This window comes from Sorex araneus, chromosome 7, assembly GCF_027595985.1.
Source record: "Sorex araneus isolate mSorAra2 chromosome 7, mSorAra2.pri, whole genome shotgun sequence".
Taxonomy (NCBI): Eukaryota; Metazoa; Chordata; class Mammalia; order Eulipotyphla; family Soricidae; genus Sorex; species Sorex araneus.
Window position 1 is genome coordinate 61604763 of NC_073308.1, and position 15084 is coordinate 61619846.

At 49.4% G+C, this 15084-nt stretch overlaps 1 protein-coding gene across 4 annotated transcripts in view; it reads right to left on the reverse strand.

Annotated features, from left to right (window-relative positions):
• DCLK2 (doublecortin like kinase 2) overlaps positions 1-13964 on the reverse strand; it is a 149170-nt gene extending 135206 nt beyond the window's left edge. For all 4 annotated transcript variants that reach the window (XM_055144439.1, XM_055144438.1, XM_055144437.1 and 1 more), the window contains exon 1: positions 13405-13964. In XM_055144439.1, the coding sequence (XP_055000414.1) occupies positions 13405-13825 (421 nt within the window). In that variant the 5' untranslated portion in view covers positions 13826-13964. The remainder of the gene's footprint in view (positions 1-13404) is intronic.
• Positions 13965-15084: the final 1120 nt, after the last annotated feature.

Genomic DNA, 15084 nt, shown 5'->3' on the forward strand with positions numbered 1-15084 from the left:
CCGGCTGCACGGCAGAGCCTGGCAAGCTACCCATGACGTATTCGATATGCCAAAAACAGTAACAACAAGTCTCACAATGGAGACGTTACTGGTGCCCGCTCAAGCAAATCGATGAACAACAGGACGACAGTGCTATTTCATCCAAGTCTGCTGGCTTCTAAACCGAGTTTCATTAGAGAGAGAAAACAGAAGGGAATGCCTTGCCACAGTGGCAGGGTGGGGTGGGGGGGAGATGGGTTTGGGGAGGGTGGGAGGGACACTGGGTTTACGGGTGGTGGAGAATGGGCACTGGTGAAGGGATGGGTTCCCAAACTTTGTACGAGGGAAGTATAAGCACAAAAGTGTATAAATCTGTAACTGTACCCTCACGGTGATTCTCTAATTAAAAATAAATAAATTTTAAAAAAAAATAAATAAACCGAGTTTCAAGGGTCTGCTTTGTTTCCATGGCCTCAATCTTTTAGCCCCTTGGCGTAACTTTGCTGGGAATTAGTAATAGAGGCAACAGAGGTGAGTTATTGTTTGGTTTTTGTTTTATTTGATAGGTGGGGGTACACCCAGCAATGCTTAATTTGAGAGGTAGGGGGCATATCCAGCAATGCTTAGGAGTTACTCCTGGCTCTGTGCTCATGGATCACTCCTTCCTGGCAGTGCTCGGGGGATGCTATGAGTTGTTGGGGGTTGAACCTGGGTTGGCCATTTGTAAGGCAAGCAGCCTGCCTGCCAAGAGAGATCTAATGCATGTAGAAGACATGTTCCCCACAAGCTAAGGCTAGGACAAAAGTCTCATTAACAGTGCAAAACTGACTCATCACATGGCATTCTGAAATTCAGCCCCACTGAACACAGCATTCAGTTCCATGGTCACTATTTGCTCAACTGAGTCTGAGCAAATAGCATGTGTAACTTCCTACTGCCATCACACTTTCACTGGTTAAGAAGTCTTTGAGAGAGATCATTCTCAGCTTATGACGGGGTTATTTCTCCATAAGTCCATTCACTGCAAGTTGAAATGATTCTAAGTCAAAAATGCATTTATTATATTTAATTGCCCAAACACCATATTTAGCCTTGCCTAACAGAAATGTCTTACATCAGTCCACAGTAACACAAAATCATCTAACACACAGGCTATTTTGTGATGGATTCTTGAGTCTTTCATGTGATTTATTATGTACTGCCCTGAAATGAGGAATAAGCTGCAGAATACTGCTAATCTATAAGGAATGATGAGGGGCTGGAGCAATAGCACAGCGGGTAGGGCGTTTGCCTTGCACGGGGCCAACCCGGGTTCTAATCCCAGCATCACATATGGTCCCCCGAGCACCGCCAGGAGTAATTCCTGAGTGAAGAGCCAGGAGTAACCATTGTGCATCGCCGGGTGTGACCCAAAAACCAAAAATAAATAAATAAATAAATAAATAAATAAATAAAAATATAAGGAATGATGAAATCCTGCCTTTTGCTCCAACTTGGATGGAGCTAAGAGGAGTCAGGTTAAGTAAATTAACTCAGAGGGTAAAGAACAAACATTTGATCTTCCACTCAGAGGTGGGATAAAAAGAGCAAGGAAAGAACGGTCAGTATCTAATGACACAAACCCTTAGACTCTGAATACAGAGTGGAGGTCACCAGGCAGGGGTGGAACAGGAAGAGAAGAACTAGAAGTGACACTTAGACATTGGGGGAGAGTCTTGGGCACTTGGAGGAGGGGGAGTATCTATGGACACCAAGAGCATAAACTTAAACACCACTGCGGCCATACCACCTGCCCTGCAAGGCAAAGAAAGTCTGTCAACAGTGGTTCTTCAGCCACAGGTCCGCTGACCTGTGCTGGTCCACAGCAACTCCCCGCCAGTCCACAAAAAGGTTACGGCCACTGAATACACTCATGGACCATAGTGATGCTATTCATTGATGTGTGATTATTCTTATTATAAAGAAGAGTCTTTAGTCCTGCCTTTCTGGCTTACAAAATATTTCTCTTATTTTTACCTGTCTGCAGGCTGAAAATGTAGAGGACCAGTCAGTTGCTGCCCCGGTCACCTGGCTGACCACGGGGCTGACCATGGGAGCAGAGGCTCACGGCTGCTGCCTGTCATCACGACAGATCCTGACTGCCCTATCATTCACTCCAGAAAAGATCAAAAAGGAGAAAAAGGGAATGGGATGGGAGCTAAGGCACTTGCTGTGTACGTAGCTGTCCTGGATTTGAGCCCCAGCACCACATGTAGTTCTCTGAGCACTACTGGGAGTGATCCCTGAGCACTGCTAGGTGTGCACTGGCCCTTCAAAAAAGCAAAATTCAAAGTAAAATTTCAACTGACTGTAGAGAGCTTTCACATTACTGTTTCACAGACCAAAAATTAAAATTTAAACTATTATATTGCAGAAATTGCTTGCATCTTATACAATCTGCTTGGGTTATATCAGTGTTGAGATCTCTATACCTATTTCAATTTTTAGAAATACTTAATGACATTGCTTCTCGGTCTTTTGGCAAAGATCAAGTGTAGAAATGCTTAAGTGACAATTCAATTAAAGACACACTGTGTTTCTATACTGGCTGTTAGATTTTTATTATGTTTTTCATTTTTAAGTACGCCAAATCAGTGCGGACATTTGAGAAATACTGCACCCTTCAGAATACCAAGAGAGTCAGGAGATACTCGATAGTTGAGGAGTGCGTGCTTTGCATGCAGGAGGCCTCGGTTAGAGCCTGGGCACCACGCCACATGGTCCCCTAAGCACCACACACACACACACACACACACACACACACACAGAATATGGAGAAGAGTCCACCAGGCTTCTAAGATCTTATTTGCACACATAAGATCTTAACATAAACATAAACAAGCATAATGAAGATATGAGCCATCCCTCAAATGATTCGTCATCTAAGCAGAGGTAAAAATCTCAACGGTTTCCACATCTGCTTGAGATCCTGCCTGAACACCTGCCTCCTTCCATCTCCTGAGCTTGCAGCTAAGAGAAAGACCTGGCCCAGTTTTAAGCAGGTGATAAATAATGGAAAAGCCTTAAAAGGAATCAGTGCAAGTGAGGAAGGATTAAAGAATGGGATGCTGGCCCAAGAAAGGATGTAATGCTGAGAGAATGGCTGGGACAGGAGATGAAATCACGAGTGTCCCAGACCTTGAAGGACAGCCACTGGAACAGGGGACCTGAGGTGGTCCACGCAGTGGCTTGATGCTGGGAAAGGCCAATTACTGGGCTCATCTTTGGATTTAAGCGGCCGAAGACCATTGCGAAAGCACCACTTCTGAGCCAGGCTTTGCTCCTTTGTATACATTGTGAAATTCATGGGAAAACCTTTACGGTATTGGCCTTGATCTTTAAAGTCAAAAGAGATGCGCTGACACCAGGCTATTTCTCAAGTTGCTTCTCTTTTAGTGGTTTTAAGAACATAAGTATGTAGGAATGTAGTAGTGCCATCCCACTGTTCATCGATTTGCTCGAGCGGGCACCAGTAACGTCTCCATGTGAGACTTGTTGTTACTGTTTTTGGCATATCGAATATGCCACGGGTAGATTGCCAGGCTCTGCCATGCGGGTGGGATACTCTTGATAGCTTGCCGGGCTCTATGAGAGGGATAGAGGAATCGAACTCGAACTCGGGTCGGCTGCGTGCAAAGCAAACACCCTACCCACTGTGCTATCGCTCCAGTCCATGAACATAAGTATAACCAGAAGTAATTGTCCAACAATTTTTCTTTTACTAGTTCTTAGAGCAGATGAAGCAGGTGAGAGACCGTGGCTGGGAGACAGCTCCAGAAAGATTCGTTTCATTCCGCAGACAGGAAGGAAGGAGACGACTAAGACCCCGATCCTCAGCGAGCTTGTATTCTGCTTCCTTCGCTTCTAAGAACACTCTATGGACTCTCAGTCTCTGTACTGCAAACCGTAATGCCCAAAAGTAGAGAGAGCGTAGGGGGGAAATTGTCTGCCATAGAGGCAGGGGGAGGGGTGGGAAGGGGTGGGGGGATACTGGGGACATTGGTGGTGGAGAATGTGCACTGGTGGAGAGATGGGGGTTCGATATCGTATGACTGAAACTCAAACATGAAAGCTTTGTAACTGTATTTTGCTGTGATTCAATTAAACACTTTGAAAAAACACTCTGTGGAGAAGATTCTCTTCTGGAGACGATCAAGGTTCTAAGTGTTGGGTAACACTGGGTTGTCCTTGCTCCTCCCGCAGGGAGCTTAGGCTTATTCAGCTACTCCTACAACAGTGCCCCTGAGGCACAGCCAATTCTATCCGGCACTAATAATCCTATATTGCTTTTCTCTTTCCTTTATGTCATCTGCATGGCTTATTTAGCAATGTCCGTTTTGTGTAGACACAGGAAGACAGTTCGTGCTATGCTTTTTAACATGGGAGTTAACTGACTCCAAATAATATGTATTCCTGGGCATCCATCCATTTAATTGGCTTAAGCCTCAGTTGCCCTTGGTTCCTAGCACTTCAAAAGCAGGGTCCCAATGGAGGGAATGGATGGACACAGGGCAAGCTATATGCTACCCTGGCATTGGACAGGGACAAGCTAAGCACCATAAGAAGTATAATATGTTAAGAACATGGTCATGGACAAATTCTGTCATGACCCAAAAAGAAGTAACTGAATAAGGACCCTGCTGGGGTTAGGAAAGACTAACCTGGCCTGAGGACATAATAATAATCATAACTGGTCTGGGATATATAACGCAAGGGATATATAACCCCAGGAAGAGCCAACTTTAAGCTTGATATATCTTTTGTGTCCATACAAAATGACTAGAAATATTATAAGAACTATATTCACTATGACTGTTTAAATGGATTACCAGCCGAGGAAAGAGAAAGCAATACACCCTAGATGGAATCCCACCCTTGAGCAGATCTCCTAGTAATCTAGAGTGCTGAACCCTCAGAGAAGATTTTGTCCTTGAGTTAATCTCCTAGAACTTCCTCTGAAGGAGTAGCTTTGCCTCTATTATTATGACAATGCTCAACCCCACCTATGTGTACCCCACCCTTCATGGTTTCTACTAACTATGCTGTAAGGGGTAAGAGGGGACTAGATGACAACAAGGACTAGAAGTAGAGGACTTGGAGGTCTACAAGAAGACTGGGATGATGGAACTACGATGACTGGGGCTATGACCAAAACTACGACTACAATTGGCCTTCATCCATCCATCACCATGGGCCGGCCAGGGGAACAGCTCTCGGCCACCGAATGCTCAAGTCCCTCGCATGTGCAACTGCACTTTCTTTTGAAACGCACACTAAGAACTCGTCTGCATTGATTTGTGCCACCACATCTCATTATAAAACCATGCCAACTGTTAGGAAGGCGTGTCATCAGGCAGAATCCTATCATTTCTCCTTCTCACTCCAAGGGGAAGATTCCAAGATCACTGAACTTTACTTAACTACCTATTTATTTATTTATTTATTTATTTATATTTGGTTTCAGGCTAAACCCAGCAGTACCCAGGGGCTACTCCTGGATCCAGGGTCATGCACTCCTGGTGGTACTTGAAGTAGCCACATGTTCATGGATTAAACTCAAATTTCCTGCATATAAAAAAAACAATGCACCCTGGCTTGTGGAGCTACCATACATCTGGGCCCACAATCACCGAATTTAACAGAAGAGCAAGGCGTTAGCAATCACCTACCCTACCTCTCATTTCCCAGGCGATATCAAGGTGAAGCCAGTCACTCTGCAGACTCCACATGCCCCTGTCCTGCAGGGGCGGAGGACACTGCGTTCAGTGACTGATGAGCTCCTACAATCGTCATTGCACAAATGGAAACGATTCAGCAGGTGGGACCTGGAGGAGTCCGTGAAGACGCCCTGGACGGTCCGTCTATTAGGACTTCTGTCAGCTCCGGGTTCAGGATTGGATCCGTATCCTCACGGACAGTAGAGACATGTGCAGAACCCAGGAGAGAGGTCTCAAATCCCAGCCTCGCCTCTGACTACTGGCCCACGGGGACAGTTCCTTAACTTCCTTCTGGGTCTTCCCCTTCTCCCTTTTATAAAATGGGGAGAGATTCCGCCAACTCAGAACATTACAGAAAAAGACGAGAGAAATGGGTAGTAAGGCTGCGAATCAAGGACCAGTGCCGTGGGATAAAGATCTGCTGAAGCAGCAGAGGAGCGGACTGCGGGAGGTGGAGATGGAGCGACAGAGACCAGCCAGGGGCCGATACCCTGGGAGCCGCTGATGACCGCAGAAAGCTAGTTCCGTAACTTCGGGGCTCAGGACCATCATGGCCATTTTCCTTGTTGAGAACCGCAGGGAATGTGCATCTCTTTTCACATCGTGCCATGCTCCAGCCTAGAAATGCTCCCCGCAGCTTCCCCAGCCCCTAATTGTAATTTTTTTAGTTGAATCACTGTGAGATACACAGTGACAAAGCTGTTTATGGTCCTGTTTCAGTCATACAATGTTCCAACACCCATCCCTCCACCAGGGTACACTTCCCACCCCCAATGGCCCCAGTTTCCCTCCCGCCACACACCCCCCAGCTTGTTTCTATACTCTATAGCAGGCTCTCTCTCTCTCTCTCTCTCTCTCTCTCTCTCTCTCTCTCTCTCTCTCTGACTTTCAGGTTTGCAGTAGGAAGTTATGAACTTTGCTTATAAATAGATGGACATGGAGATTATCATGCTGAGTGAAATGAGACAGAAGGAGTGGTACTGATTTGGGGGATATTAAAAAAAATAATATGAGAATAATATCCAATCCAAGGACCTTAAAAACAAGAGCCAGAGAATTGGTCCATGATTGGAAGCCTGCCTCAAGAGCTGGGGATGAAGGCAGTTAGGACAGAGAAGCAAAAACTATGATAATTGTCAATTTTTTTCATGGAAGTTTCTCTTGACTCTGGAAACATCACCCACAGCAGCAGTATTGCTCATCTGAATTTCCTTATTTTCAGAAAGAGAAATGAAGCAAACAATTGATTCATGGATTCAGGTGCTGAGCCAATTCTTCCTACCAGGTCAGCACAGACTCTCCTCAACTCTTAAAACTACATTTTCTCTTTTAATTTTGGATTCATCCAAAGTATGATTCAATTTTTCAAAGCATTTATTTTCACAAACACAGGGACAGCCACATTTAAGCTGAACCCATACAAGACAGGCCTTGGTTGCCATGGACTTAGGGTCAAAATTACTTTCTAGGCTATGTGTGCAGTGAACTGATCGTGTGTCTGAGCTTCCTGACCCTGCACTGTTCTCAGGTTTGGGCAAAAGACAGACCCATACACTACTAATTAGGTTACAAAGCGAAATGCTTTAGGAAAGCCCAAGAAAATGTGAGCAAGCTGAGGAAAGAGTTACAAGCTCAACCTCGAGTCTTGGATCAAATATCCATTTCTCCGGGAACTTTCCATCACTCTAGTTCACTGTAGTCCTTCTGCCCTTCCTCACTGTCACCTGATTTATTGCACTTCAGCGGGGATTCTCTCTCTCTCTCTCTCTCTCTCTCTCTCTCTCTCTCTCTCTCTCTCTCTCTGTCTCTCTCTCTGTCTCTCTCTCTCTTTCTCCCTCTCTCTCTCCCTCCCTCCCTCCCCCCCTCAGTGTGCATGTGCGTGTACGTGTGTGTGTGTTTGTGTGTGTGTGTGTGTGTGTGTGTGTGTGTACAGTACGTCCTTGATCAGCAATTACTTGAAACACACACTTGAGACAGGTCTTAAGGAACTCAGAAGTCTCCTGGTAGGTTTTGCCATCTTTGTCATCCTAAACACCAGCATTCCCTTGCCAAATCCAATCACCACATATGTCCTTAATGTCTACTACTCTTTATATGATGTGGGGTTGTTGTTTTTTTCTTTTGTTTGTCTGTTTGTTTTTGTTTTGGGTCACACCCACTGAGGCTAAGGGATTACTCCTGGCTCTGCACTCAGGAATCCCTTTTGGCAGTGCTCAGAGGACCATATGTGATGCTGGGGATCGAACCTGGATTGGCCACGTGCATCATAAGCTCCTTGCCCAGTGTACCAACTCTCTAGCTTCTAATACGGCTTTTTACACCTATGTGCAAATATTCTATAACTCATGTCTTTATATTTTTCTCTTCACTATAACAAGTTCCAAGAGCTTAGTTTATTTTACAACTACAAAAATTTATCTTTCAGGTCAGAAACTTATCACCTGTTCTTACTAAGACTCATTTTTTACTTTAAAATTCTCTCAAGGAGCCACAGAGATAGGTCAACGGTAGCTAGCACGCATGCTCAGCATTTAGGAGACCCGAGTTTGATCCCTGGCACCATATAGTACCCTACGAAACCCATCAGAGTGCCACTGAGTATGGTCCCCAAACTACCCTGACCAAAATAAATCAATGACGCTCAAGTGGGTTTGAGATGTGGCTCAGTAAAGCTGCACCTCACATCTGTGAGTCCCTGGGTCAGATCCCTGGCACTCACCCAGAAGAGAGGAAGAGAGAGGGGAGGGAGGAAGAATGGAGGGAGGGAGGGTGAGAGAGAGAGAGAGAGAGAGAGAGAGAGAGAACCCAAATTATTAAGAGAGACTATTTTGGCTAGTATCTTCAGAGGCTGACTTAACCGCATATATTCAATAAAGTAAGTTTAGTAAGCGAACATAAGAAAGTTCAAGCACTGAGGCAGGAGCGATATTACAGCAGGTAGGACATTTGCCTTGCACACGGCCAACCCAGGTTTGATTCCCAGCATCCCATATATCCCCTGAGCACAGCAAGGAGTAATTCCTGAATGCAAAGCCAGGAGTAACCCCTGTGCATCTCTGGGTGTGACCCAGAAAGCCAAAAAAAAAAAAAAGTTCACACACTTCCTTTCTTTAGAACCATATTTTTCATAAACTTAAGTGAATTCGTGTGAATCTTTGAGTTAACTTAATGAAAGTATGACTTATTAAATAATCGTGGGGTCAGAGTGATAGTTCAGTGGATAGAGAACTTGCCTTGCACATGGCCAACCTGGGTTCAATCCCCAGCACCCCGTATGGTCTCATGAAAATGATTCCCACCAGGACTGATTCCTGAACACAGAGCCAAGAATAAGCCCCGAATAATGTTGTTGGAGTTGACCTGAAAACAAACCAAAAAATCAAATCAGGGTCAGAGGGAGCTCAATGAGCTGAGCTTAGCGCACACTTTGCATGTGGGGGTCCTGGGTTCAGCCCCCAACACCACATGATCCTATGAGTACTGTTGGGAGAACCCCCAACCACCAACAGGTGTGGCACAAAGAAAGCCCAAGATATAAAATAATCCGAATTCTTAGGCAGGCGGAAATATTTTAATTGTAGGCTATTTCCTGCTGACAGAGGAGGGGTAGAAATAACAGGGAATGGCATTCCACTTTGGCAGAATGCAGAGAGGGAGCCAGCAGTATTGGGGGCCCTGGCACACACTTTATCGGAACCACATCGCCCGCTCCCTGCCTGGTGAGCTCTGTGCGGTGTCATCAATTCCCGAAGAGCAGGTTCTGGGTGGGGGAGGCAGTGAGGGTCTTCCCCACCGAGTACCAACCACCTGGGCAGGGCACAGGTCTATCCCCTGAGGACACTGCTACTAACCTACTGGCCTCCAGCCCAACAGGAAGGACGAGGCCCAGAGAACAGGGCAGGTAGCAGGGCGCAGCCATCCTTGTTCCTACCACCCTGGGCCAGCCCTCTTCGGAATAGCACAGTGCCACAAACGGAGCCAAGAGGTCCTGGAACAAGCAAGTAAGCGGAGAGCAGTTCTGACTGGCTCTGAGAAGGGAAAACGAGGAATGAGTCAGCGGGACCTCAACTGACAGATGTCCATCAAAGGGGTTTCTAGAAGCTCCAGCTAATCTTCCCAGGATAGACTGTTGCATCTCGGAGTCTTCTCTGAGAAGCTCCAACCACTGAAAGTTACATAAAGAGATGAGCTGAGCTGTGCACCCACTTTGCATGTGGGGGTCCCTGGTTCAATCCCCAACATCACATGATCCTCTGAGCACTGCTGGGAGCAACTCCCAGCATCCACTCAGTGGCTGTCCACCACGGGCACCTCTGGGCTGTGGTGCACAGGAGTCCCGACCAATTCCAGAACAGTTTTTAGTCTCTAGAGACTCTCAAGGTCAAGGGCAGTAGGGAAAAATTCTGGACCATGCAAAGATCTTTTGTGAGTTCAATGGGGTTGGGCTCTGAGGGATGCTGGCTGAGTCATAACTTTCTGTTTTTCACCAAGAATGTTTTCAAAAAGTGTTTTAGGAAAAACAATAAACTGCAAATTTCACTGGGGGTGGAAGACAGACAATCGTATACAACATGATGTAAAACACCCTTACATTGATGAACTACACAAAACAAGGCAGCCAACTCTGATAACATGGGGAACCCCACAGACCTATTTTTATGGATGCAAGTAACTGGTTAACTCTTCGGCAGGATAAATCTGAATCATCAAACCACTTTAACTGAAGGTTAAAATTATTAAGATTCTTGCATGGTTGATAATGAACATTTATGATCCTTCATAAAACTGCTTTGCAACAAAGCACTCCATCCATTTTGTGGGAAATTCAAGATCTAAACAAAGATCCATTGTCAAAGAGAATTCCACTATGACAAAAGGAGGGCATAAATTTTCTTCTTTGGAAGTCATTTCATTACACTGAACACTGTGTGAAACAAGCGACCGATTGTCTGGACCAGGGACACATTTTGGTTGTGCAAATATTTGTGTTATGACGATCTCATTATTTATCATAGTGTGGTAATGTGATCTGGAATGTAAATATGGTTCCCATCCTCCCCAAATGATCAGTGAACTAGTGATTGGAAGGAACCTGTTAAATTTTGACAGATAGTTAAACTACAGTGTGAGTTAGACTGAAAGAGCCAGGCCCCAGCTGAGCAGCAATCAACTCAGAGGCTATTGCGCTGTAGCTGATGGTCATTTTTATCATCTCCCTTTTGATGATATTCATCTTTGCACTACATTAATTTCATGTAGTGGATACACTGTTAAAACCACTTCAGAGAAGGATACTAAAATGACTGTCCTTCGACCACCCCAGCATCTCATGAGCTTGGGTCAAAGGTATGGGAGACTGATCCTTCCAACCCGGTGCTGTCCTGACATGGGGTCAAGCAGAAAACTCTGGCTTTGAAGTCCCTAGCAGGATTTTTGTTTCAAAGGAAGAAGTCTTTTAACAATGTATCTTTCTTAACAATGTATCTTCTGTCTTATTTATTCTACTTTGGCATCAATGACTCCTGAGCAAGTCTATAAGACACATGGGCCAGGAAATAGTACCGCCCTCAGGACAACGTTCAGGGTCCCAGTGCCACAGTCCCCTGAGCTGAGCACTGCTGGGGGCAGCCCTGGAGTGTCCCCATATGCCCAGGTGGGCCAGGTATCCCAGGCACTCCCAGGGCCCGAGCAGTGCATCCTTGGGCCCTTGCATTAAATGACCCGGATGGCTGGAACCTGCCAGTGGGGTCCCTGGGCGTCCCAAGTACCTCTTGCTTGGGAGACCTCAAAAGGAAGGAAGGTACACAACAGGCAATATGCAAAGGCGCGCGCGCGCGTGCACACGCACACACACACACACACACACACAAACACACACCATTGCAGAGATTACTTTAACTGAGTCTTCCTCCAGCCAAGGCAGAAAAAACTAGTGGCAACTGAGAATCCACAGAGCAATTCAACCTCTTTCAGAACTCTTCAGCGGGTATATACACAGTGGAGTACTACGCAGCTCTAAGAGAGAAGCAAATCATGCAACGTGCAGCAACATGGATAGAACTAGCGGACATACTGAGTAAGTTTGTCAGAAGGAAAGGGACAGTCTCAGGTGTGGGACTGAAGACAGCACGGTAGGAACCAAGCGCCAATGGCAACATAATGGGAGAACTGATCCACACAAGTGAGTTGGGGGTGGGCAGGGGAGGTGAGAAGGATGGGTAATGGGGTCCTTGGGAAAGGGAGATACATACACTGGTGAGAGGTGTGCTGATGGAATGACCTGCACGAGAAACCATTATTAGAACTATTGTAAAACACTCAATCCGTTAAAAAAAAAATGTTTTTACAAAGAACTCATCACAGCTCCGATCAGTTTGTCAGCAGTGACCTGTAACCGCAAAATGGAATGATGCTTTCAGAGCGAACCAGAGAAACACAAGATAAAACAAAACAAAGCAAAAGAAAAATCCCAACTGGCTCCAAGTTCAATGTCCTCTCCTACATGTGCCCTAACAGAGCCCACAGGTGAGCAGAACTCGGGGCCACCTGTCCCTGCACCTGGCCTTCTGGGTGAGAGAAGCCGTGTCCTGGCTACTCTGGGACTTCAAGGAGACAACACCACCAGAGCAACCCCGTGGAGGAAAGCAGTGAGCCCTCTTGGATGAGTAATTTGTAATAGGCCCCAAACGCTAATTCCAATGGCCTTCATCATCCTAACCAGCCGCCTCGGGAGGGGAGGGGCGGAGAGCTGGACCATGATTCACCTCATTACCCACCAAATGTGCAAACACCCCTTGCACAGGGATGCCCAGCCTTGGCTGTACATTCCCAGGCCCTGGGAGGTCTTTCAGAACTCCAGACCTGCAGACCACATCCCAAGACTATTACATCCAAGTTTCTTGGGGGGGGGGTCAGGGGGGGTCCAGGTAGCATTTTTTTTTCTTTTTGGGTCACACCCAGCGATGCTCAGGGGTTACTCCTGGTGCTTGGGGTACCATATGGGATGCTGGGAATTGAACCCCGGGTCAGCCACGTGCAACGCAAACGCCTTACCCGCTGTGCTATCCCTCCAGCCCAGCATTTTAATTTTTTTAAGCACCCAGTGATCCAACGTGCAGGGCCAAGTCGGGAAGCATGTCTACACCCTTCCTGCCCGCATGTAACTTCTCAGCAGCAGGAAAGCCCACTCATAGACTATTTCCAGCCCTAGTGTCTGAGTACAGCAAGTGCAACGGGGTCGCCGGGGGCCGCATGGGGGAACGGGGTGGAGTGGGCGGTCAAACATGGTCACTCCCATGCCTCAGGGAGAGCCACTTTTGCAGAGTTTGCACTTCGAAATTAAAAAAAAAAAAGAAAAGAAACAGTCCTATCATTAGTCACCAAAGCGCCCTAGGATTAAGACGAATCTGTTGGGAAGGGCAAGTAGCATGAAGGGGGTGCCCCCACCGCCCAGAAAGCTGACAGAACCATCCACACCCTCAGCCGCCCAGAAACCCCTACATCCCCCCGCCCCATACACACACACACACACACACACACACACACACACACACACACACACCCCGCCCGCAGGCGCCCCCCCACCCCCACCCCAGGCCGGCGGGCGCGCGCGCGCGCCGGGCCGCGGCCGCTGCACCTGCCGCGCGCAGGCCGGCACCTGCCCGCCTACCTTCCAGCAGCTCGTCCAGGCTGGTGACCTTGCGGCTGCCGTCGATGGTGTAGATGGTGCGGACGCCCTGGGGCAGGTTCACGTTGTCGGACAGCGAGCGGGTGAGCTCGATGAGCAGCGCGTCGAAGGAGCGGAAGCGGTCGCTGGAGATGGCGCAGAGCAGGCCCTTGAAGTAGCGGTCCCCGTTGCGGTAGAAGCGCGCCTTCTTGGCCTTCTTCTCCGAGCTCAGGGCCTGCAGCGTGCGCGTGCGGTAGAAGCTGCAGTGCGCGCTGTGCGCGGGGCTGGGGATGAGCCCGTTCCCCCGGGGGCCCGAGCCCCCGCCGCCCCCGGACGAGCCGGCCGCCCCTCGCCGCGACCCCGGCCGCGGCCTTTTGTCCCGCTCCTCGAAGTGCTCCAGCTCGATGCTCCGGGTACTGGCCATCGCGGCCGCTGCGAGCCCGCCGCAGCCCGGCCGGGGAGCGTCGGCGCGCGCGCGGGGAGGGGCGCGGCGCGGGGCGGGGGTCGTCAGAGCGCCCGCGCACCTGGCCGCGGCATCCCGCCCTCTCGGCGCAGGTGGGCCCGCGGCCCGCTTAAAAGGGGCGGGCGGGGCGCCCCACGCCCCCCCAGGCGCCTCCCCCGGCCGGCCCCGCCTCGGGCCCACGGCCGCACACAAAGCTCGGGCGCCCGCCGCGGGGCAGGAAGGAAGCGGGGGGCGGGGCGCGGGAGGGGCCCCAGGCCCCGGGGCCCCCGCCTCCCCGCACCCCCGCCGATCGCCGCACGAGCGGGGACCCACCGGCCCGCGGGTGGGGAGGCCGCGGCGGGGAGCGCGGGGGGCGCGGAGCGGGGGCGCGCGCCCGGCCGGGACTCCGGGGCCTGCAGCCCCGCCCCGCGCCGCCTCCGCGCGCCCCTGCGCCCGGGATCCACAAAGGAAGGAGCTTCAAGGGCAGCCGCGCCGACCCGCGCCCGCTCCCCCGGGGGGCGTGGGCACCACCTGGCTCCCGCCGACGCCCGGCTGGGGCTGGCCGCGCCCGCCGATGCCCCCGCAGGCTCGCTCGGCCCGGCCTGTCACTCCGATCCGACACGCTCGGGTCTGCGCGGGATGAGGGCAGCACCGCACGGACCACCGAGATGCTAACGCCGGTGCCGGCCGGGGATGCGCCTGCCAGGGAAACACGGCCCCCCCCCCCCCCCCCCCGCTCCTTGCAGGCAAAGGGTACTACCGAAGCTCCCTTTGAGCCTCTTGTTCTTAATGGGTCTGACATTTGTCAGCACCCATCTTTGGGCATGGTGACTGGCCGGTCGATATTGAAAGCGTGTTTTCTGAAGGCTTGCGAAAACATCGCCTTTGCGGGGAAAGATGGCCTTAGTGATACGTGGCCTGAATCTGATAGGTGGGTAAAGCACTCTGGACTCAAGGGTATTTGACACCTGCTTCTCTGTAGACAACAAATTCTCACCTGGGTAGAAAGGATTAGATGCTTTCCTCGCAAAGAACTGGATGGGGACAGGGGCGGCAGGGAGATAGTACTGCCCGTGGGACTGCAGAGAGAGCACAGCGGGCAGGGCATTGACTTCTGTATTGCATATGGTTCCCTAATGTGGCCTAAACACACACACACACACACACACACACACACACACACACACACGAGTCTTGTCAGGGCCACCTCCCCTCAAGAAGTTCATGATAGTCACTCCAGA